The sequence below is a fragment of the Coenobita brevimanus genome, chromosome 34, assembly GCF_032717465.1.
Source record: "Coenobita brevimanus isolate Jiangsu-jjx chromosome 34, ASM3271746v2, whole genome shotgun sequence".
In the NCBI taxonomy this organism is placed as follows: Eukaryota; Metazoa; Arthropoda; class Malacostraca; order Decapoda; family Coenobitidae; genus Coenobita; species Coenobita brevimanus.
The window spans coordinates 6448188-6474282 of record NC_136987.1 but is presented as its reverse complement, the minus strand read 5'-3'; the positions used below and the strand labels follow the sequence as shown (position 1 = coordinate 6474282).

The following is a 26095-nucleotide window of genomic DNA, read 5'->3' as shown; positions in this document are numbered from 1 at the left end:
AAATAAGAAATAAAACATTGTAAGTACACCAAGACTGGAAACAATTAGCAGTGAAGCAGTCTGAGCCGGCCATTGTTGCATTGGAACAGCCCATAGTCTATGGCAGCACTACTGAAGGGAAAACACGAAGCAGGTAAGAAACTATTCACGTAATAACTACAGGAAACTATTGACCTACTTCAATAGTTTCCTGTAGTTATTACGTGAATAGTTTCTTACTTGCTTCGTGTTCTTCCTTCAGTTGTGCTGCCTTAGACTAGGGGCTGTCCCATTACGACTTTGGCCAACTCAGACTGCTTCACTGTTCATTGTTTCGAGTCTTGGTCTACTTAGGATGTTTTATTTCCTGTTATGAGTGTTCCTATTTGGTTTTCACTGGATATTTGGGGAATATATGGTATGACGAAAATATGCTAAACAACGTTAATGGTTGATACTATGTGCGTTTAGCTCTTAATTCATGTGGATAGGAAGCAAATTATCAAAAAGATTCAAACGCATCTCGACCTGCACTACAGTCGTCACTTCCCACTTCCAGAATAAAAAACATTGACATTTAAGAGCCTCTAACCTTTATATCTTATCATACAACATTGAATATGTAGTTCAATACTACCCATAACACATGACTGACAAACATAATCCTTTCTTACTTTATTAACGTCACAGCTTTGCCGTGTGTATGGGTGTGTGTGTAGTCACGTCGTTATACAGATTTGCCGTCCAGAAAGGGGTGGGGACTGCACAGGCCTACACACATCCGAACCCCCACGAACTTTAATGAGTGACTGTACGTATAACTATGCATGTGAGAATATATGTTTGTTAAGATGTGTACGTGTATGCAAGCGAACCTGTGTGTCTGCGAGTGTGCTAGTGTGTGTGTGTGTGTGTGTGTGTGTGTGTGTGTGTACTCGAACAAGTTAGACTCATGCTCTCCATCCAGCTTACCCATCGCAGGTTTATTTCCGCTGCCTCAAGACGATTTTATTTAGCCTGGATATGTGAGTGAGCTGAAGGAGCTGAAGAGAGGGGAAGAGAGAGAATGAGAAGGAGGGATGGGGTGGAGGGAGTACGGGTAGGAGAGACTGCAACCTGATGGCGAAGGACAAGGTGATATGAGGTGTTTCGCCTGTGGTCACCCCTTCCGGGATTAAGGCGTTTCCCTGTAGATAGATAGATAGATAGACAGGCAGATATAGATTATAGACTGATTGACTGATAGGCAGACAGAAAGAGACAGACAGATAAATAAATAGATAGATACATACAAACGTACATAGACAGATAGGCAGATAGATAGATAGATACATAGATAGACAGATACAGACAGACAGAGATATACATAGATAGAAGTACATAGACAGATAGACTGATGGCCAGACAGAGAGCCAGGTAGACAGATTTGTTTCCATGAAAAAAATTACCCATTAAAGACAAGGAAAATTTTTACTACCATCCTCTTGTTAACTCCAGACAAATTTGTTCGTCTTTTGAGTAGCTTTTTATTCCCCAAAGCGATTGAAAAAACTCCCAGTGACCCTTTTAGCCCGAGAACGTCTTTTATTTTTACATTGTTCTGCGGTAGCTAACGAAGGATTATCTTACTGAACTAACGAGACCCCCTTAGTAGTAAAGGTATCAGGGAAGGCCATGTCTATACACACCCTGTTAAAAATGTCCCGAGTGAGGTAAGTGTGTTTGGAGGTAACAAGGAGGAGATAAGAAAATGCATCATCGTGGTGAAGGGTTAAACACACACACACACACACACACACACACACACCTTTCATGGCGTCTGCTTTTATTGAACTTTCTATCCGTCGGGTTGTGGTCGTGGCATTTATTTATTTATTTATTTACTTATTTTTTTGCAGAGAGAAACATGATCCTATGCGTGAATCTCTCATCAGTACTCTACCAGACTTCAATTTTTGGGCGCACACACACACACACACATTCCTTCCATCGCTTCAGTTTCCCTTCTTTCTGTCAAAACTGTGCCGTGTGTATCATTTATTTTGCAAAGACATACATGGTCCAACGATATGAATCTCTCACTCGACACTCCACCAGCACAAATTCTTTATAAATAGAAAATTCTCCACTGCAGACCAAACTTGGCCCAGAGTTTTTTTCTTTTGCACCTTATTTCACGAAGCTCATTGGCAGAATAAGGCAATACTACAGCTCTATATCCATTCCACAGAACTTCTTCGTGACTAGTACAGTATTTGAGTGTTAACCTATTGCTACACCTTAGCATTCAAGATGGAGAGATGGCAATTTTAGACCAAGTCAAAGCAAAATTTTAAAAACACCGAAATCCCTGGTTCCATGATTTATCCACATTAACAACGTCGAGGATGGTGAAGGAGACTTAGCTTGTTCCAGTCCGATGACCTGTTTATGATTAATTTTTTGCTGCCTCCAAACGATTTTATTCAGCTTATTAAGAGTCCTGTAGTAGTGTAGGGGTTGTTCAAGTCTATACCTAGCCTCTTCAGGTCGGCAAATTTCTCCTAAGCTGAATAAAATCGTCTAAAGCATGAATAAGTTAAATTAACAATGTTATCACACTGGAAAGTAAACCTAACTCCAGTTCTATAATTTATTCTGTATCTAACTCTTGCTACCTCCAGGAGATTTTTTCAGCTTAAGAGACACGTCTAGAAATGGAGGGGTGAGATATAGCCTTCTGGTGTATGGATTATTAAAAATTTAATATATTTTTCCTTCGTCTGTTATCGTCTGTTCGAAAGAAAAAAAAAATCACTGCAAGATGTCTCCCTTAACCCTCCCGTGATGTATTTCATTGGTTTACTCTTGATACCTTTTGACGATTGTGTTTTATCTAAGAGGAGACCTTTTGCAGTGAAGGGATCAGTGAACACTTTATCTAATCTTCGTAGTTCAAAATCTCTCTCCGAAACTGAATACTATCGTCTGGGGATAGCAGGAGTAGAATATGAAAGGCGTCATCGGTGTGCAGGGGTTCAGCTATACTCTGTTCACTTCAGCTTGGCCTAAAATTGCCATATTTCTATCAATAATGCTGAGTTATAACAAGCAATTAACACTGGCTTTAGTGGTGGTCACGAAGAGGCGCCATAGAAAGCATGCAGGGCTACAGTAAAGTGTCTTTCTGCCTCTGAGCTACTGGAAATAAACGCAAAAGGACGAATATCTGGGCCAAGTGAAAGTGATTGAACTATAGAAGTGAATGTATTAATGAAGGCTTTACTGGGATTCAGGCTTCATATCCCAAAATAATCTGGTCGAAGTTTCCTGTAGAAGTGTGGTTAAAATTTTAGCATCGATTTTGTCCAAAAACACATTTCGAGTTGACCTATAAGTGTGAATTATTGCATGTCGGTAACAGAGGCCAAGATGATTTGCTCTGAACCTATTCGAGGTGATTTGAGTCAATTCAAGCACGTCCTGCCATAACAAAGACGTGTTTTATCCATATCTGTTAAGTGAAGTGTGCCGTGAGCTTACCCAAGATTTTCATAGTTGAATTACATTACAAGCAGCGGTGAATCCCACTTTCCAGCCTTTAGGAGAGAAGAATTTAACTCATAAAACCTCTTGATTTAAAAAAAAAAAAAAAAAAAAAAAAAAAAAAGACCTCTGAACTGACTGCAATTGTCTGGGGGTAGCAAGACTAGCACGAACAATGTATCATGAATGAAAACAGTCAAATCCGTGTTGCCATGAATCCTTCATTTTAACAAGGCCGAGAGTGGAGGTGAGTGACAGGGTGTCAAAGCAACAGTTGTACATACGGAAGTTTGGAGGGGGCGGCGACCACTTGTATCAGGCTGGGTATTGCGCATATTTACATCAGCTTACTTAAGAGGACTGTGTCTTGAATTACTAAGGCTGTGTGTTGCTTAAATAGAAAGATAATACCTATCCATCCATCCATCCATCCATCACCCAATATCTCTCTGCCCATTTAGGAGTGTAGGGGTCCGGAACTAGGCTACCCAGTCCCGAAAATTAAAGTGAGGGTTAACAGTCTGCCATTCCTGAGTAGCATTAACTAAGTAATGCACTCTAATCACCTTTCTGATGTAAACTCCTGAAGGTTTCATTTGTTTCGAGTGCCCTAACCCACTTGACCACCAGGCGTCATCTGGGTATATGGTAGCCATTCAGCGCTGTAAATGGTTTTCTGAGGTACAGTAAATAATTCGTCTTGTTACTCAGTACAGAGTCACCTGAAGGCACCGCTACATCGAATGAGTGAATAACTGGCGGCCTCACGTACTACAACGAATTATGTCCAACTATGAAAATAATCGTCCCACTACATAGCTCGCTGGGAGAGGTCGGGACACGAGACGAGGTTTTAAGAGAATGCGCCGTATTTGTTCGGACTGAGGTTGTAAAAGAATGCATTGTCATAGTACCAGGGAGTGTTACAGAAAATTCTATGGCTCACTATGATCTTCCTTATCCCACTCAGGTTTCGTAGTCCTCTGCTGTGGAGTGGGGTTACATGGGTTTGTTGAGTGTGAGAAGAGTGTGAGAAGATGGAATAGTTTCGGTGTAATATGATCCCTCTTTAGGTATGAACAGAGAGGGAACTTCGCTATAAACAAGATTTCATTTTTCATTTTGCAGAAACTCATGCAGATTAGAGAGGATCTGTTATAGAAAGGCGGTTAATGAAGGCTATATTTACTTCCTCTAGTTCGAAAAGTCTCCCCTAAGCTGAATAAGTGTGTCTGGGCGATTTCTTTGGTTGGTTCACTCTGCGTCGGTAATTTAATACTCTCACCGCTACATCCACGCCCACACCTGCAGACTGAGGTTTCCCCACAGCACATTTAGATATCGCCAGGTGATGTTCTTATTTTATAGCAGAGCGCTATTTATGAACCTCCCTGTCTAGCAAGAATAAACCGATATAAAGTCCACATGCTTCAAAGGACGGAATGTAACCCACAATGTCCCCTGATTCCTCCCTCTTCCCACTCTCTTCTTTCATCCCTGGTAATATTTTTGCTAGACATGGCTCTTGGTGTAGTGTGGTGGGTGGGTGATAGCCAAAGGTTACTGATAAAGGTCACGGGTCACTGGGAGCGCTTAAATGCTGGTGGATTGAAGCAGGTTTCTTTGAATGAAATCTGGGGAAGATGGTAAATATACGTGACTTTGGATATACACACTATGAAGTACTGTACAATAAGAACCCCCTTCTTAAGAATCTTTCATTAAAAAAAAAAAAATTAAGTCCAGTTTATACTCTAATCTAAAAAAAAAAAAAAAATGATCCCGCCCGTACTTCATTACAGTGGGAAATTTGGAAATAGCGTGAATGTCGTCATTTTTTAACTCATCCAGCTTGATCAGGCGGAACTGCAGGGGCTAGATATGTATACAATAACTCCTCCTATTATAGTGTGTCCTATCTGTCTACCTACCTATCTCTCTATCTTTCTATTTGTCTGTCTACCTACCTGTCTTTGTCCATCTATCTGTCTCCATGAAACTGTATCACAATGGAGTAATATTTTCGAGACAAAAGGGCCATGGAGAATGCTGGGAGTTTCCAAAATCTATTTAAAAAAAAATATAAGGTAAAAATAGTTGTGACTTTGACCGTCTACCTGCGTCGCTGGGGGTATCGTTAAAGAAAGTCGGACGTGTTGGGTGTCTGAGGAAAGTCGAGAAAGATAGACAAATATATAGATGGGTAGATAGATAATGTAGATACCTATTGTAAGATAAATAAACAGATAAACAGACAGACAGACAGATAGACTGACACAGACAGATAAAGAGAGAGAGAGAGAGAGAGAGAGAGAGAGCATGTTTTTCACACGATATTTCAGTTGTTTGGTAATTACAGTAAAAGAATAAGCCGTGTATAATTTATGAATGGTATTTCAATTAGCTCTCTTGTTTTTTATCTCCTGGTAAACATATAGAGCCATTTTGACACAGAAAATGTGAAAACCGATGTCATTTTTCTTATATTTCAAAGAGGTTTCTGATGCTCGATTTTCTGTGTCCTCAGTTCTTGTGAGGTGAAAGATGTTCTGAGACAATGCTGACAGTTCTTTGATGTCACGATGGGCCTGTTATTTAGATTAGGGGGAACTGACAGTGTAATAGTTTAAATATACGTTTCCTTTTATAGGAAACAAATAGAACAAGAAAACGGCTAGGAAGTCAACAATCATTACCCTCTTATACCTTGCAGGCTGCGGGAGACGTAAAGAAAGATGGCTTGCGGGTTGCTGAAGACGTAAAAAGAAGCTGACTTGTGGGTTGCTGAAGACGTAAAGGATGGTTTGTGGGTTGCAGGTGACCTAAAACAAAAAATTACTTGTGGGCTGCGGGAGTCGTAAAAAGAAGATGGCTTGTGGGCTGCAGAAGACGTAAAAAGAAGATGGCTTGTGGGTTGCGAAAGATGTAAAAAGAAAAAAAGATGGCTTGTGGGCTGCGGGAAACTTTAAAAGAAGATGGCTAGTGGATTGTAATAGACTTAAGAAAAATATGCCTTGTGGGTTACAGAAGACGTAAAAAAAAGGTGGCTTGTGGTTGCAGATGTAAAGAAAGGTGGTTTGTGGATGGGATTAGAGTAAGAATAACGTCGTCTTGGCTCATAAAGTTGATTCACAAGCATTCATTCACGCAGTCTCGGTTGGTCCTCATGTTGTTCACTCCAGGACAGGAAGTTTTACGATGAAGAAGAGTTACAGTCAGAATTAACTCCTCTCCATGATGGCCAAGTGCGGAATGGGACAAAGTGTTAGTAATGAGGGTGGTGCATGTGAAAGTCAGAGTGTTGTATTGGCTTTGTGTGTGTGTGTGTGTGTGTGTGTGTGTGTGTGTGTGTGTGTGTGTGTAAAGCTAGTGTACGCCCGTGTATGTCTGTAGCGATGGTGCGTGTACGTGTCTGTGTGTGTGAATTGTCGCTGTCTGTTTGCTCACACACTCACATGGAGCGTGTTTGGCGTTGCACGTAGCATGTACTACCGGCAGGAGTTATCACTGCCTCACTCAGCACCCGTGTTGTTAACCCGTCTTAATTACCCAGTGTTGGCAGAGGCACACCCAGGCATCCAGTATTTGCTCTGAGTTTTTACACACTACTACACACACTCCTAATTTACCCACGTCTCTGGTCATTTGCTTACACACAACTACATACACATTTATACGCACACACAACTACACATCGACTCTGCTCATTTACTTGCACACAACTACATAGACATTTATACACAACTACACACACACTCTGCTCATTTACTTACACACAACTACATGCACATTTATACACACACACAACTACACACCCACTCTGCTCATTTATACACAATTTACATACGCACCACACACGCAACTACACACACACACTGCTCATTTACTTACACACAACTACCTACACATTTACACACACATACAACTACACATACGCTCTGCTCATTTACTTACACACAACTACATACACATTTACACACACAAATATAAATACAACTAAAGATGTTTCTAATTTCCTTATATTTTTGCTAATATTCTTATCTACACTTACACACAGCTACACACTTTGCTAATTTCGTTACAACTGTGCTAATTTTCTAAAATATAAGTACGCACACACCAACACACACTTGCTAGTTTTTTTCATAGTTAATATTCCTACACACAGCTACACACACAAGTACACACATTGCAAATCCTTTCATATTTATGCTAGTTTTCTCACATTTTTTCTTTTCATTTTTACGGCCACTGTGGATACTGTGATTACTTCGTTCACTCTCCTTAACATCTATCCTTTCTTTCATTGTTTCATTTATTTCAAGTGTCAGCTATTTGTTGGAAGGACACAGGTCAAGAGTGAGCGCAGGGGAAATGTGTTATCTGAGAGGAGCAAGTGGAGTTACGTGGAGAGACAGACTGACAAGTGAGGAAATGAGGGAGCGTTGCGATGTGGATGTGGATGTGATAAAAGGCGTTAGGAGAAATACACTGAGGTGGTTTTGCCATGTGGAGAGGATGGAGTGTGAGAGACTAACGAGGAGAGTGTATGGGAGCGAGGTGGAGGGAGAAGAGGGAGTGGGGGACCTAGGATGAGATGGAAGAATGGAGTGGAGAAGTATATGAGAGAGGGGTGTGTGAGCTGGGGGAAGGTCAGTGTAATGGCATGGGACAGGGCGACAAGGGGACGATTTATTTGTGGCCACCCCTCTCGGGATTCAGGCGTATGGCTATAAACAGACAGATAGCTACGGATCTGCTTCAAGATTTTCCCCACATCTCAACGCATTGCCTTTTTTATGACTATTTTGCCTACATTGTGGCTGCTACATTACATTATTTCATTCACTGAGTCTATTATACTTTATTTCGAGTTGTGCCTACACGTCTGTCTTAAATATTTGCACACAGCTCCACACATACTGCTAATTTCATATATCTCTAATTGCAGTAATCGCTCTGGTCTGGTTGTGGCGTGGTAGCTAATTAAGAGAATATTAGGAAACGAATAATTTTTCACTGTACAGTAATGTCCATTCCTGTTTGCCTGTGAAGGTTTTGGTGGCTTCTTTATAACTGAAATCTGGGTCCACAAAACTGCAGACTTAATGGTTGCTTTCGTACTGTGTGTGTGTGTGTGTGTGTGTGTGTGTGTGTGTGTGTGTGTGTGTGTGTGTGTGTGTGTGTAGTGAGGTAGATGTGGATACAGGTGGTAGTAATCAACCCCCGTCACGTAATTTCCGGGTTGTTTTGCGGTGATGTAAGGAGGGGTGAGGTGGGGTGGGGTGAGGTGAGGTGTGGCGGGGGCCTCCTAAGACGGTCCAATCGATCTTTTCTTTACACCTTCATTCTTCTCCTTCATAACCATGGCCACTGCACACCACCACTACATTCCCCATATATAGTACTGTTTTTTTATGTGATGAAAGAATTACTCTCACACCCTGAAATGCATTTCTCTTCAGGCCCTGTCCTTATGTTGGGGTGAAGCTTGGTAGGGGATGGAAGGGAGGATGGGGGAAATTGTTCTGACACTAAAATTATCATCATCATCTCCATTTCAATCATCGTCATCATCATCAACCAATCATCAGTCAATAATCACCATCATCATCCATTATCCATCATCAGTTTCATCGTCAGTATCATCAATCGTTATCGAGATCATCATCGTCATCATCTTGTATTTTGTTTTTCTCTTGGAAGGAACAATAATTGCGGGCTCGCGGCTTTTGGTTCCTTCTTCCTCGCATAAAAAAAAAAAAATCATCCCTACCTTATTTTTTCCTTGCTGCATTCATTCTTCCACTACATGCGTAATACAACCATCTTTGTGCATAACGCTGTCTGGGAAGGTAGATGCCGAGGGGAAAGAATTGTGGGCTTTGGAATGACTGGTTGAAGGTGTGTTCCCGGCTTAAACCAAAAACAGGTAGTGGATCTGAATATGATATCATTTTATTCAATTTTCTTCTACAAGGACCCACTTTCTAACTGTTAAATCACCTCCACTGATACCAGAACTGAATGTGATATCCCTAGCATATCAAAGAGATCGTATAGCGCATTTACTTTAACCTGAGAACGATCTCTAACCCCATTCAGCTCAGTTGATGGCCAGGTGTAGTTAGATTGGACAGCTGATTTGATTATTAACGAAGGAGATTTATTGCTCATAACTAAGGCTTGTCGAATTTTATGCCACCACGACTTAGTGTTCAAGTGATGAGAGTGGCTCGGTTCCATCAGATGAAAACAAGTCAAGGTGATCCAATGCCACAGGTGGAAAGGTTGGGTGGGGGAGAGATGCAGGTAAGAGATTGAATTCCTTACTTTCTCTAAATATTGGGGGTTACGCAGAAACCATCATCAGAGAGTCTGGGTTCCTTGTAGCCCGGAACGTCAGAGGAAATAAAGAATCCAAGCCCTAACCTGTCTTTCTCTCTCACCCAACCTTTCCAGAACACATCAACTCTAGTGCCAAAGTGTCAGGTGATATAATGAGAGCTGTTGAGGACCAGCCTTTTCTTGGTGTCTCACAGGTGGACTGCTTGACAGAGGGAGTGGACTTCATAGCCAGTGTCCAAAATCGTAAGAAAAAAAAAAAAAAAACGAGGACTGAATATTTTGACATTCTTCCCTTCCGTCCCATTTAGCGTCTTGCCACAAATTTCTCCCAGCTTCATTCAAAACACCATCATTTTATTTATTTATTTATTTTTTTTCTGACATACTGTTGAACCACGTCCTTTGCCCTCATCACCAAGTTCACCCCTCAAACACTGTAATCCCCGTCTTTCGTCTGCTATCAACACTGCTTTATTTCCAAACAGAAGAGTAGAGTATTCCCACGGTCCTGCCAAACTCCCTCTCTGTTCGTCAAAAGCGAGATGGTGGACTGTCTGAGAAGTGCTATGTCAGCCTGCAGTTCACCGGGTTCACCTGTTAGATAAACCTGGGGCTACATTTCAACAACAACATTAACAATAACAACACCTACCACTACTACTACTACTACTATTACTGCTACTGCTGTTCCTGCAGTTACTATTACTACAACCACTACCACCACCACCAGCACCACCACCACAACTACTTTTACTACTACTACCACCACAACTACTACTACTACCACCACCACCACCACAACTACTACCACTATTACCCTTTCCTTCAAACCCACTGCACTCCCACATGTCACTGCTGTTCCCTGTCTCTGTACTCCACTGAACAGTCACGTTGACACGACACGGCCTTGTTTCAGTCCAGTATTCAGGATGGACCTCTCACTCATCGCATCGTCCACCCACACGATTGACAACTGGCGAGCTTTGGGCTACAAGGAAGCTGAAATTGTCGACCCTGATAATTTTCGTAGCATCAGCATAAATCGCGCGAAAATAGCTTTGGCATAAGATCTAACACTTTGAGAAGAATGTTATGCTTTGATTTTGTCGTAAATAAGGACAGAAAGATGTCTAAGACCGTCTATCTTTCCACAGTGTTTAAGAATTTGCCTTTTGTTTATTCTTTCTTACGGTCAAATCGAACTTCAGCAAGTACTTGACATTATGCCAAAGTTACTTTCACACGATATTTATCTACTTTGAACGTGATTTATGTTGATACTTCGAAAATTATCAGTGTCGATACTTTCAATTTCCTTGTAGCCCAAAACTCGCAAGTGGCCAAGTGTTTTTCTCCATTTAACATAATCACATACTCTGGATGCTTTTGACTTTGGTCATTCCATACTGTAGTCTGTTTGGTTTCATCTGAGGGAACTAGGTCACACTCTCAACTTCAATACGTGGTTGCATGGAATTTCATGAGCCTTCGTTCTGAGGTATTAATGAGACTCCTTGGTTACTAGTCAGATTTATCAACCAGTCTGAGTACACCTGACCATCAACTGGGCTAAAAATGGGGTTAATGATCATCGTCAGATAAAAACAGACCAACCATACCCACATTCCGTCTATTTTACCTTGACCTAAAAATGTCGTCTCTCCATCTTAAGTACTCAAAGCAAGAGATTAACGATAGAGTATGATGCTAGTTACGAAGAAGTGCAATGAAAAGGATGTTGAACCAATGTATTTTCAAATTCTGCCACTGAGCTACGGGAAGTAAGTTGCAAAAGGAAAATATCTGTCAAGTTAAGGTGAATGAAACGTTTAATCTGAAATTGCTAATCTTCTCTCTCACACTTATTTTCCAGATCCATTGTGGTAGGTCTCCATATTATAATTGCAAATCATAATAGATAGATAGATAAATAGATAGATAGAGAGACAGATAGAAGCAGGAAGTCAAATGATGAGAAGGTGTTGTGTCTGCGAGAATCGAGCAGCGCTAAACATGCTTACACGGAGGAAAGCTGACGACAGCGGCCAGTAAGGAGATGATGCAGTTAGCTGTCAGCAGTCCTCTCGTGAGAAAGATCTGGTAACCATGAGGAACCCCTGCTACACCAGATTTTAGGAAAGAGAGTTTAGAAGGAGACAAGCGACCCTAGAGAGAGGTCGAGACGGAGATTAGCCACCGAACAGGCTAGACAGAAGGAGACAAGCGACCCTAGAGAGAGGTCGAGACGGAGATTAGCCTTAGAACAGAAAGAGAGAGAGATAGCGAGACAGGGAGGTAGCTACCCGGGACTTATACTCTTATACCTGTTTAATATTTCCAAGACAAATAAAAATAGTCCCATACTATTCTTTACCTCTCCCGTCACTACATGACGTCTGGTGGGGAAACTACTACAAGATATAAAAGCCGCTCGACCACAAGTCTAAAATATACGCCTCTACAAGCAAATACAAAGTCGCTGCTTTATGATACAAAGTCTTTATGACATTTGGTAGCAGCGAACGTATACGAACCTCGTCTACGAATCAACATTAAATTCCTACAAAATATCAAGATTGAAAACAACCAACAATATCAGCTCCTGACAGTATTCTCTCCATCCTGCCCCCTCCGTCTCCCAGATCATTACGCTGATGCAGAGGTCAAGAGATCACTCGACGCCTTGCACGTAGCTTAACGACAAACCAGCAAATCTGCGGACATCGTCTCCGAATTAAAAGCAAATTTCTACAAAAGCAACCGAGACTACAAGATTAGCTTCAGTTCTACATTGAATCCTACAAAGTACAGCCTACAGTGCACATAGTCTACGAGTCTACGACGAATCAGCGAACTACAACCATCTACAATCAACTACAATTAACAACTCTACGTCGTCTGTATAATCTTCTACACGCACCTACAAGAAGCGGCAGTCTTCATCCCACAACGAGTAAATCACAAGAAAAAAGGACCAAGAATACATCAAGAAAGAAAGAAAACAAACAAACAAACAAACAAACGAAGAGTGAGAGACGACTCACAACTCATAACCACCAGACCTCACCCTCCGCTCTCGGCTACATCCACCCAACCCCCACCACTTACGCAGATGTGAAGAGGTCAGGAAGACGAAGCAAACACCAAGTCCATATTCACAACTCGTCTTACTCACCCGTCTTCACTCAAGTTACTCATCGCTACTCATTCACTCACCACAGCTACCAGTGTGGGAAGCCGACGTCACCATGTGCTGAGACGACAACACGCCAATCAACCCGCGAAGGACGACGCTATCACCACGTGCAACACCACTCACACCATTCTCACCACGGTAAAAATTAGTGAGTTACATAGTTACTTCATTTATACAATACACAGTGATAGACAATAAGCTTCTGCACAAACATATAAAACGTGCTGTATAGTTACAGTTTAAATACACATACTTACTTCAGTTATCTGCATAACTCAATCACTAAATAATCACCAACAATAAATATTCTACACCGTATATATTCATTCATTTATTATAACATTTATTTACTACCAACGAGTGTTACCATTTATACCTACGTAAAATACGTGTTTCTTATATACAACTATACATTAGTACATCTACAAAGTAATAAAGAAAATATCCAATCACAGTTACTCAGTGAGCAATTAAAAGAACTATATTAAACATTTATTAATTAAAGCTACCTAGTGGAAACAGACAAATTAAGTTACAAGGTAAACTAGAGAGAAAAAAAAAATGGCCAACACAAATGCCGTTAGCAAGAGTGAACATCTTCAACACAATCGTGAAGACAATGATTTCCACACAGTGCTGACACACATATTACCCACGATAGGTACAGGTGAACAACAAGTCAGTGTGTATAGTTAATACTGTATATAGTGTATATATTTTTTATATAAAATAACAAAATATGGGACTATATAATATCATTTTCAGTAGTATCTGTGCAATATAAACTAAACTTTAAAAAAGTATCCCAAGGAAATTAGACAGTAATTATGTAACCATGAACAACATGGAAAAAAGTGTACACAAGCAAAGAGAAACAAACTATAGAAAATCATACAAAAAAAAAAAAGAAAGAAAGAAAGAAAGGAAAGTAAAACAGAAAAAAGAGAAATAAAGTAAGATCACATAACAAACAAATGAAAATAAGTGTAAGTGTTACTATATATGCCAAAATACCACATAAACTACAAACAAAAAAGCAAATTGTTGTCTCCACAAACAAGTGGCATGACACGTCATCACTATCATCGACCGCAGCATATGTTAGGACTGCAGTTATTACAATTTTGTTACTCCATATTATAATTATGTAACTACAAACAATATGTACCAATTTATGTGACAGTTGCATTAACAAGATGTAACTTTTATGTAACTTTAACTACAATTATGTAACTACAAACGATATGTAACAATTATGTAACGACAAACGATTGCATTATGTTACACTAACTACAATTATGTACCTACGAACGATATGTAACAATTATGTAACGACAAACGATTGCATTATGTTACACTTTGCCAATTATGTAACAGTTGCATTAACAAGATGTAACTTTTATGTAACTTTAACTACAATTATAAGGCCAAGACATTTATGTAATAGTTGCATTAACAAAATGTAACTACAATTATAAGACCAACACAATTATGCATTAACACAATATAAGTCATACAATTATAGCACAATTCTGTATTACCAGTATCATCATACAAGTTAGGTGAAATATTAGACATTACTAAAGTGATAACTCTATGTAATGTAATAACCTAGCAGTATTACCATTGCACAATTATATGCGTAATATTACTGAATAATCACTATTTACTATGAATAATATATGTATACAATATTCATACAATTATGTTACTTTACAATATTATGTATTTCACTTAATTAGCTTATAAGTTCATTATAATGTGTATGTAGTATGTATTAATATATTATAACTATTAAATGTCGATGGTACGCCATTTTTGCGCGGCCGAGCAATGTGGTAGGTCTCCATATTATAATTGCAAATCATAATAGATAGATAGATAAATAGATAGATAGAGAGACAGATAGAAGCAGGAAGTCAAATGATGAGAAGGTGTTGTGTCTGCGAGAATCGAGCAGCGCTAAACATGCTTACACGGAGGAAAGCTGACGACAGCGGCCAGTAAGGAGATGATGCAGTTAGCTGTCAGCAGTCCTCTCGTGAGAAAGATCTGGTAACCATGAGGAACCCCTGCTACACCAGATTTTAGGAAAGAGAGTTTAGAAGGAGACAAGCGACCCTAGAGAGAGGTCGAGACGGAGATTAGCCACCGAACAGGCTAGACAGAAGGAGACAAGCGACCCTAGAGAGAGGTCGAGACGGAGATTAGCCTTAGAACAGAAAGAGAGAGAGATAGCGAGACAGGGAGGTAGCTACCCGGGACTTATACTCTTATACCTGTTTAATATTTCCAAGACAAATAAAAATAGTCCCATACTATTCTTTACCTCTCCCGTCACTACATGACATCTGGTGGGGAAACTACTACAAGATATAAAAGCCGCTCGACCACAAGTCTAAAATATACTTCTCTACAAGTAACTACAAAGTCTTTATGACACCATAAGGAATACAGGTGATGGACAGGGACGCCTTCGTGTGGTGGCACCGATATAACGAAGTAACTCCATTTCCTGGTTATACAACCCCCCCCCCCAACTACTCCTTTGTCCCACGATAGGAGTATGGCGGACTGCAGGAGGGGAACAATTTTAGCCTGCAGTGCATTGGGTCCTCTCTCTCCCCCCCCAAGCTTCTCTGGTCAGCATATCCTCTGTTGTTTCTGAAGCGACCCTGGTGTTAACATACTAACTCTTGCACAGCTGCACACTCTACATCGGCATTCTGCTCTAAATTTCTGGTGGTGGAGAGGGAAATTTTCACGCTGTGGCACAGACATGACCGGAAGGTGAACCTGCCTGGTTATATAAATGCCTCTCGGTTCCCTTTCTATCCCCCGGGAGGAAGGACAGCTTTGGTCAGCAGTCCACCGGGTTCATGTCCTGCTGAACCTGGGATTGCTGCTGCTGCTGTTACTACTATTATTGCCACTTCTGCTGCGGCTGCTACTGCTACTACTACTACTACTGCTGCTGCTGCTGCTGCTACTGCTACCACTACTACTACTATTGCTGGAGCTTGTGCTGCTGCCGCAACCACTCTAGTCATACCTTATTACCAGAAGCTTAACCTTCCTTACTGCCTTCCAGAATTACTAAAATGTATTTACATATACGGGGATGGAAGACGTAACGAAGTCTAGTAAATCGTCATACCAAGTGAGAGAATGAGAAACAAGTCTATGAATCAGTGAGGAAAAAAAGAAATCACCTGTATCTAGAAAATAGTCTTCTTCTTTTTTATTTTTTTAAAGTAGAGGGGGCAGAGACTATAAGGTGGCACATACTGAGGGCTGTCATGTCACAGAAGCCAAACACTCTTAGCCGTATTACATGTGGCTTTGGAGATTCCCTGACACCTTTTTCTTAGCGATTTTTTTGCATGTTACTGCTCCCTCTGATGCGTTACCGAGTGAACTGTGTCCATGAGAGGAACATAAACAGTCCATAGAAGAGCGTATCAAGGTGTAATAGGCAAAATAGATCGCAAAAGAAAAGGTCCAACGAAGCCTCACACACACACACACACACACACACACACACACACACACACACACACACACACACACACAATAAAAAGATGGGGGCGGAAATGAAATGTACCACCCCAAAATGCAGCTTTACTGTGGTTCCTCATGCCCTTTAGGCTTTGTCATCTTACTCTCTCTCTCTCTCTCTCTGTCACAGTTTTCGCTTCTATAAAAACAAAAGCTTTTTAATTTCTTCCTCTCCACTTCGCAACGAGGATGTCTGCATACGAAACTGCAATGGAAAATATTACTTATCACGCATCACAAAAAACTAGACATGACCAACTTAAAATTCTGTTTGAGGCTGAAAGATTAGCAGTAAGATTACAGTGGTTCGTATTCTCGTCAGGGAAGGAGGGTCCCTAACACCTCTTCCTTAGTGACTTATTTTTGGATGTGGCTGGTTAATATCCTTTTGTACAGTACCATCAGGGACCAACTAGACATGACCAGCTTAAATTTCCGGTTGATGAAAGATTAGCAGTAAGAGACGGCTCGTGTTTTAGCCATGGAAAGAGTCTCCCTAACACTTCTTCCTTAGCGATTTATTTTTGTCCCATCAGAGACCTGCTAGGCGTGGCCATTTTAAATTTTCGTTTGAGGCTGTGAGATTGGCAGTATGATCGCAGTGGTTCGTATTCTCGTCGGGCAAGGAAGCTCCCAAACACCTCCTCCATCGCGATTTATATTTGGATACGGGTAGTTAATATCCCTTTGTACGTTATTTATTCAGAGTAGGACGATGTTGGAAGGATTTACGTAACGCAGAAGAGGACAGTAAGGTGTAATAAGCAAACTAGATCGGTAAGGAATAGGTGTTAGGGAGGTGAGGATGGGATGAGTAACGAGATGGAATAGAAGAGTTAGGGAGGGGATGAGGGAGGTTATAGTCAGCTTGTATTTACCTGACAAAGATCCCTAATTCCCTGCAGTTCAGTCGTCAGGCAAGGGAAGTCAGGATGGAGGGTCGATTTGACTATACTCCTGTTACTCTAACCTGGCCTAATATTGTCATCGCTCCATCTTGAATGCTGAGAAAGAGATTAACACTAGAATACGATCCTAGTCACGAAGAAATGCCATGAAACGGATGAGGAGCCATAGTATTGCCTCATTCCGCCCCTGAGCTGCATGAAATAAGCTGCAAAAGGACGATAATCTGGGCCAGGTTAAGGTGAACGGACTGTGGTAGCCAAGAAAACAAATTCCTACTTCAAAACTAAAGCCCATAGAATTTCATGCAACCACAACATAGTATTCAGGTTGTGAGAGTGTAGTGTTGTAGTTCCATCAGATGAAGAGAAGTCAGTTATGGTAAGGGGGAGATGTGTATAGGTGGTGGGGTGAGGGAAGCTAAGAGTGTGAGGGAGAGGGAGGAAAAGTGCAATGGGGAGGGGGAGGAAGGGTGGGGTGGGGAGAGGGAAGAAGGGTTGGGTGGAGAGGGGGAGGGGGAGGAAGGGTGGAGTGGGGAGGGAGAGGAAGGGTGGGGTGGGGTGAGGTGGGGGGGTAAATGGTGGAGACTGAAACACGACATAGGGAAGGAGGAGTATGGGGGAGAAAGGTTAAGGTCACATGGAAAGATGAACTTAATAGTTTTTCTTCGATTTAGACGAAACTTTGTGAAAGGGTTTAGGTAAGACAGGAAAACGGGATTAGATTTTTAGAACAAGGGTCAAAGTCTCAGGAAAAGGTCAAACTTCAAGATCAATTCAGCAAGGTCAACTCAGTTTTTATCCACTTTTGACCAAACTTGGTGGAAGGGTTAAGGGTCATGCAATAAGGAAGCAATTTGATTTTGAGAGCAAACTGTCAAAGGTCAGCGTCAGAGGTCAGAGTCTAATGCTCGGCCCTTAAATCAATTGCTGGGCACGGATGATGAGTTCTGAGTGGTCCTGATTGTTTGCATTCTTTTTAATTTTTATGTTTCCAGCTCCAAACAAGAGCTTAAATGTCCCGGTTTTTTAGGCCCAACAGTCTTCCCGCATGTCACAAATCTCATCTCTTAAAAGTTCGAGGAGGAGGATAGAAGGGCAGTGTGGGTGGATAGGGATGAGTAGGGGTGGTGGTGGATGGGGCAGCGTGGCATAAACACACACTGTAAATATGAGTGTTTTAAAAGTCTGATGTGGAAACAGAGATTGAAAAATCTATGGGGATGAGTGGGTAGGATGGGTGGCAATGGTTTTGGGTGGTGGAGCTGGGCGGGGGTAATATACTCTGCTAAGGGCGGTGTAGGTTGGCCAGCATGGGCGTGGCTCCTGCTGTAGCTGCTGTTCTACTTGTTGTTGGAACCACAAACTCGTATGGGCGTAAACTCAGGGGGCTGCAGGGAGCTGGCCACTCCAACCGGTCTCTACCAGTGGTCTCTTGTTGAAATAATGTTGAAGGATTGTCTGTTTTGTGACAGTGTTGTCCAGGAGGGAGGTAAGTGTGATGTGGTGTGGGGGGGATGCATAGCAATGTGTGTGTGTGTGTGAGTGTGTGTGTGTGTGTGTGTGTGTGTGTGTGTGTGTGTGTGTAGTGGAGTGTTGGTGAGTTGTATTATGTCTTGGTATTATAAGAAGGAAAGGTGGTGACCTCATCACAGTCTGGCTAAGTGTACTCGTGTCTCTGGGTAGGGTACCGTCCGAGAAGTGGATCCTCGGTGGTGGTTCGATATGCTATTTGGCTGAAGGTTTTTGGTGACTATCCCATACCACTCATCACCACACCACACCACACCACACCACGGATCACCACCCCACTCCACTCCAACCCATCCCACACTACACCACATCACCCCACACCACACCACACCACACCACTCCACACCACACCACACCACACCCCATTACAAGCCTCATAACATCAGCACCAGGATGGGTGTTACTTCTCAACATACATTACGTAAATTAACAAAGTTCGCATATGACTGTCTTTTACGGGTACAGTTTTTGCCGAGAGTAATGATGCTAAATGTCAAGAGTTTCATGCTGCAGTGCTTGATAAAGTTGGTCTGCCTATTTAGAAACCTTTCCCTGTTGAAGTTAACGTTGTGTGAAAATGCTGAAATAGGAGATGGCTTTCGTCTGTGTGCATGGGGTTGGAAAGTGGTGCTGTTTTTATCTTAGTATTAATAAGTGAAGGAATAAAGTTAAAGAAATTATATATGGGAACGGTACATACACAGATGTTAATTGTGTGTGTGTGTGTGTGTGTGTGTGTGTGTGTGTGTGTGTGTGTGTGTGTGTGTGTGTGTGTGTGTGTGGGTGGGTGGGTGGGTGGGTGGGTGAGAATGCTGTTAACTTTTTATGATGGTACTGAAGCATGGGTAAGGTTAGATGGAGGTGTGAGTGAGTGGTTTCATATCAATGTTGGGTCGATACAAGGGTGTGGTATGTCCCTATGATTGTTTAATATTTATATGGATTGGGTTATGAGAAACGTCAGACCAAGAGTTATGGTAAGGGGAGCGAAGATGGTGATGAGCTGTGATGAATAGAGTACTTCAAGGCATAAAGACGATACAGTTTTGCTTGTTGACAGTGAATACAAGGTGGCTTTGGAGTGAATAGATCATGTTATCGGCGAGGACGTGAAATTGAATCCAGGATGGGGCAGGGAAAAAACCGTGGCCTTGAATTTAATGAGTGTATACCGATTTTTCACAAGGCCCTTCCACACGTCATAAAAACATTGCCCTTTATACTGTCACCAGCCTTGAATGAGACCACCGTAGCATGGAATCAGAATCGATGGTAAATACTTGCGTTGAAGTGGTGACATGTGTAGGTGTAACAGGAAGTGCGGGCCACTGGGAATCTGTGAACGTTTGTGAGCGGTCGTTTGAAAGCAGTACGAAGTGTAAGGTGATGGCGGTCTAGAGAGAAGATGGTGCTCGGTGCTATGTGCCGGTAAGTGCAGAAGGGCTTCAGCTGGGGGAAGAGTTTAGGTACCAAGGTGACATGAGAGAAAAGAAAGGCAAATATGTAATGGCAGTGAAGAGAGGAGTGGCTAAAGGACGAAATGTAGCCAGCACTATCAACTCTTTCAGTCCAGTGGCGTATTTTCTGTTTTATTCTTGCTGCCTTTAGACGATTACATTTAGCTTAAAAAAAGGATGAAAAAAAACAGGCTGTGAAAGGGTTAATGTAGCCCGTACCTAACCCCGTAACTACTAATGCTCTCCAAAGCTTAGCATAAGAGTCAAGAGGTTGCAAGAATACGTTGATAAATACGTAATTGGACTAAAGAGGCTAAGGCTTTGATGTGAAACAGAAGAATGAGTACTGAGGCTGCAAGGGAATTACCTGAAGGTGTATTAGCATCTACATCAATACACAGGCAAAACTATGGTATGGCGTGAGAGTCAAACGTCTACAGGTAGAGTGAGAGCAGTGGAAATGGGACTGTCGAGGAGATGAGGGTACATTTGACTGAACTGTATATAATAAGAAACATACAGATGAGTTGTTTGGAGGACCACGGGAAGGAAGGGGAAGAGTGTTCGTAGATGGCATGGTAACACATAAATGCACATCAGCAAAGCGGTGAAATGGGTATATGAGACACTGTGCATAATGAGGCATGAATGGAAAATGAAAGACAGATGGTTCTGCTAAATGACAAAGAATCAAAATGAATGGATGAAGTACACACTAATGCATGCAAAAATACAAACACATATTACACACAACTACATTAACACACACACGCACACACAACCTCCACTCGCCTACACACACAACCTCCATCTCCTCACACACCCAAACACCCTCTCCACACACACACACACACACACACACACACACACACACACACACACACACACACAATCCTCACACAATCCCCTCCCCCCAAACTCATACATACACAATTAACACCACGAATATCCACCACCTGAGTCTGGTATTATAATGCTCTTCAATAGGAATTCCTCACGTGTTTGCTCAGACGTGTACATACTCCCAATGATAATTTTGGTGGGAAGCAGATGTCTATGTGTGTCTCTCTAATTTCTATCCAGTTGTTTGTCTATCTGCCTGTCTATCTACGGTACCTATTTACGTATTTTCTGCCTAATTATCTACTTTCTATGTTTATGTATTTGTTTGTCTAAATCTACGTATATTCACCCCACTATATCTATTTATATTTACTGTACATCTAATTATATCTATCTGTATCTTTGTTTATAATACACATCAACAGGAATTCCTCGCTAGTATTTTCAGACGTGGAGCTTCAGCCAATGATAATCCGGTACGAGAAGCGGGAGTAGTGTTGGATATCAGGGTCTAAAAATATATAATACTTAATGAAGGTGAAATTCAATTATCTCGGAAGAATGATAACAAAAACACAGGAAACAGTCACTGCATCAAGGAAAAGAAACTGAATGATTTAGGAAAGAATGAGGGGGAAAAAAATGGACTCCTGTGAATAATTCCTTCTGATAATTTCCACAGAATCAGTCTACCATCTGCCTTCATCCTGCTGAGTGAGTGTAGAAGTGAATGATGCATACCTGAAGGTGAGGATGGTAAGTTGGAAAGACGTGTTTTATTTTGGTCAGAACACCACCAGACGATTTTACAGAGCTTAAATGAGACCTAGTGAGGGGTTTATGAAGGCAATATCTAACTACTTCAATAAAATATAATGTTTCCTAAGCTGAATAAAATCGTCTGAAGATAGTAAGAATAAAAGAAGAAATGCGTCAGTGCAGTAAAGTTATTGATAAAGGGGTAAAAAGAAGTAAAATATGTCGATAAATAACAGAGTGCAAAATTGAAGAACTGGGTGATATCTACCTGAAAGTGAGGATGGTGAGGGGACGGTAGGACTTGTGTGAACTGGGGTCTGACATTGGTTTTCCCCAGTAGTCATTGAGGAACACGTGCGAGACAGGATTGGTACCCAGAACGTCCGGGTTTGTCTTAATGGCGCTAACATCATCGTGTACAAAGTCTCCAGTCAGGCCGTTGAGGTAGACGAGGACGGAGGCCATCCACACGGTAAGGTAGAGCCAGGTGGGGGGCGGCGTCTCCCCTTCACCCCCTCGCCAACCAGGGGGTCTATTGTGGCGCCCCCTGGATGCGCACTGGCAAGAGGGCAGACTACCACCAGCGCCCCCCTCCGTCCTGCCACCACGGGAACCCAGCATCGAGGCTCCACTAATGCCTCTCTCTGGCGTCATCTCTTTGCCCTCACACACGCCACCGTTGCTAGTCACACTAAAATAATACAGTATCCTATTACTTTTTCCAGCCACATTTCACCTTAGCTAGTCACTGTCGCCTGTCTTGTATTTTCTCTTTTAGCCGCATCACAAGTTTAACTCATGCACTGTTTTTCTCTTTCCCTTTTTTTTTCCTTTCTCTTCTTTCTTTAATGTATTCCACTGTGAATTATCTCTTATTACTTCTGGCAACACGTCCACAAGTATTCTTTATCGAATTAGCGTATCTTTTATAGCATCTTCCAGTCTCACTCCACCTGTCTCATCTTCACTATTGGCTTAGGTAAATTTCACCTTGAATAGTCTGTATTATACTTCTTGCAGCATCGACACCCACACCACCATGGCAAGTCACAGTGAGTTATCTTTTAGTATATATTCCAGCCACACACGACCATTGCTACTGAACTGTTTGGCTACATGCAGGCTATTCTTTTTTTAAATATCCTCTTCCAACCACACACCTTTAAACATATATCTCACACTCGTCTATCAGCTACTACTTCCGCCAGCTACATAACTCTCACCATTTTAGTCTGCTGTTCTGTGTTCCTGTATGCATCCCACACAGAACTATCTTCTATTACTTCTACCTAAACCGTGTTCTTATATAAATCCCATATTGAGTTTTCCTTCCTTAGTATTTTCTAACCATAGTGCTCAAGCTATCTTTTCGACTACACTGCTTGCTTACGTAAATCCCACTCTAAGTTTTTCGTATGTATTTCTTGTAATCTAAATTTCCACTCAACATTTCCTACGACGCTGGTTACCTTCCAAACAAATATCAAACACTGAACAGACTTGATAACTTGTATTACTTTTCGATCTACTTCCCATCTTTTTTTTTTTTACTCTGTGCTCCTACTTGCATCCCACATTGAGCAGCTTATACCTTCTTCCAGCCGGTCTCTGGCATGGGTCGTGTGTAGCACCAGCACTTGGAGAAAACAGAGACTTCAAGCTCTACTCTGTGTATCCCTCCCACTCAACTTACCTGCCTTATCTCTTTGCTTCTAGACTGTTAATCTGTATATATGGCACCTTATAATGAACTATCTTTTATTATTTTTATTCCTTTTTATTGCTTTCTGCTGCGACACATTTTGCCTACATATGTCTACCACTAAATCATCTTTTACATCTTGCATCCAAAATACCGCAGCCACCTTTACTACTACTGAAAAATCTTTACTTTCTAGCTTCATTGTCTTCCCATATGTACCACAGACTGAACTAGCTTTTTATTATTTTTAACAACCTTAATATTCAATCTGTTTTTTTTCTTCTACAACCTACTACAGTATTTTTCTATGCATATCCCACGTTGGACTATCCTTTTTTACTTCTAATAAACAACACTACTTTTTCTGCTACACTCTCTTCCTACAAGTACACCACATTCAGCTTTGTTTTATTCATTCTTGTAACTTCAAACTAAGTATCACTAACACTGGCTTTCCACAGCTAAATCCCGCATCTGTGGTGAATCAAGCTATCACTGTTTCCAAGATTAGCTTTTTTTTTAATAACTCATCACTAGAATACAAATGAGCTTTTTTTGCAGCATTTTTTTTTTTTTTCATTTTTCACTAAAGAATCTTCAGCCATCTCTTCACTGTTGCAAGTATTAGCTTTCCCAAATGTTGTCTTCCTGAGTTAGCTTTTCAGAGTAGTTTTTGTCAGATTAGCTTTTACAGATTTCGATGCTCCAAGTTTAGCTTTTCCAGATTAGTTTTGACAGATCAGCTTTCTGGATTTAGAGTCTCCAGGTTAGTTTTTCCAGACTAACTCTTCCAGTCTTGGTTTTTCGTAATTTAGCTTTTCCAGGCAAGTCTTCACTATCTCTTTTTTTAGTTTTCCAAAATAGCTTTTCCAGTCAGTTCTTGGTATCAGTTTCCTGTGTGAAGCTTTCGGTACATCTCTTCTTCCTTGCCACTTCCCGACGTGTCTCGAAATCTGCAACAACAACAAAAACAGACGCTATATTAATCATCCTACTTTCATTAACACACTGACACAAAATAAATTGGTTGCCCTGATTGATAAATGCTCTCTCTTTAGTATCTCCGCTCGCCAAAAGGCACATTAATTTTGTACATGCGACACAGCAAGGCTTGGTGAATGGGTTTGGCAGATTATGTAAGAAATGGAATCTAATGGCAAATGCAGAGAAGGGCAAAGTTATGGTCTTCGAGAGAACTAAAGCCACTGAATGTATAGTGAGGCTGGATGAGGAGGAAATGGAAAATGTGAGTACGTTTAAGTACTTAGGTAGTGTGATGAGTAAGGATGGAAGTTGGGAGAGTGAAATGCTTGAAAGGGTACAACAGGGAAGAAAGGTTACTGCTTTTTTGACAGCAGTGATAAGGGACAGGGAAGTGAGCATGGAAGTAAAAATGTCGCTGCATGACTGTACAGTACTGTGATACCAACCCTAACATATGGAAGTGAAGCTTGCACCTTGTTGGAGGGACACAAGTCAAAAGTGAGAGCAGTGGAAACGAGTTGTCTGAGAGGAGCATGTGGCGTTACGTGGTGAACCAGACTGACAAATGAGGAAGTGAAGGAGCGTTGTGGTGTGGATGTGGATGTGGTAGAATGCGGTAAGATGAATACATTGAGGTGGTTTGGCCATGTGGAGAGGATGGAAAGCGAGAGACTAACGAGGAGAATATATGCTAGTGAGATGAAGGAGGGAGAGGGAGGGGCAGGCCGAGGATGAGATGAAGGGATGAAGTGGAGAGGTATATGAGAGAGGTGGGTGTGAGTTTTGTGCAGGGCAGAGAAATGACGTTGGACAGGGAGACTTGGAGGTGATTTGTTTGTGGCCACCCGTTACGGGATTCAGGCGTCTGGAAATAGATAATTGTTTTGATTAGACTCTAGTAGTGGTGGTGGTGATAGTCGTGATGGTGGTGGTGGTGTGGTGGTGGTGGTGGTGTGGTGGTGGTGGTGGAGGTGGTGGTAATGGCAATGTTAATAGTAGTAGTAGTAGTAGTATAGTAGTAGTAGTAGTAGCAGCAGTAGTAGTAGTAGTATCAGTAGTTGCCACCCCAGGCTTATCTGAATGTGAACCAAGTGGACTGTAGGCTAAAGGTGTCCCACGCCCGTAATCCATCATCCTCTTTTGGGGGCTTAAGGGGGGAGATGAGGGATGTTTGTGTGGCCAGTCAGTGAAGGTGCCTGTTTATATCGGTGCCACCACGTGAAGGTGTGCCTCTCCAGCACTACTGGATGAATTACAAACACATATAGGATCTGACATATTACTTCTAATATTTGGTTTGATTTTT

General features: G+C 41.5%; 1 protein-coding gene across 1 annotated transcript in view; it reads right to left on the bottom strand.

Moving 5' to 3' along the window:
- The window catches only part of LOC145396090 (protein O-mannosyl-transferase TMTC1-like), a 170788-nt gene extending 148031 nt beyond the window's left edge, over window positions 1-22757 (bottom strand). The window contains exon 1 of the mRNA XM_080269556.1: window positions 22372-22757. Coding sequence (XP_080125682.1) covers window positions 22372-22757 — 386 coding nt within the window. The remainder of the gene's footprint in view (window positions 1-22371) is intronic.
- Between the last annotated feature and the right edge of the window lie 3338 nt (window positions 22758-26095).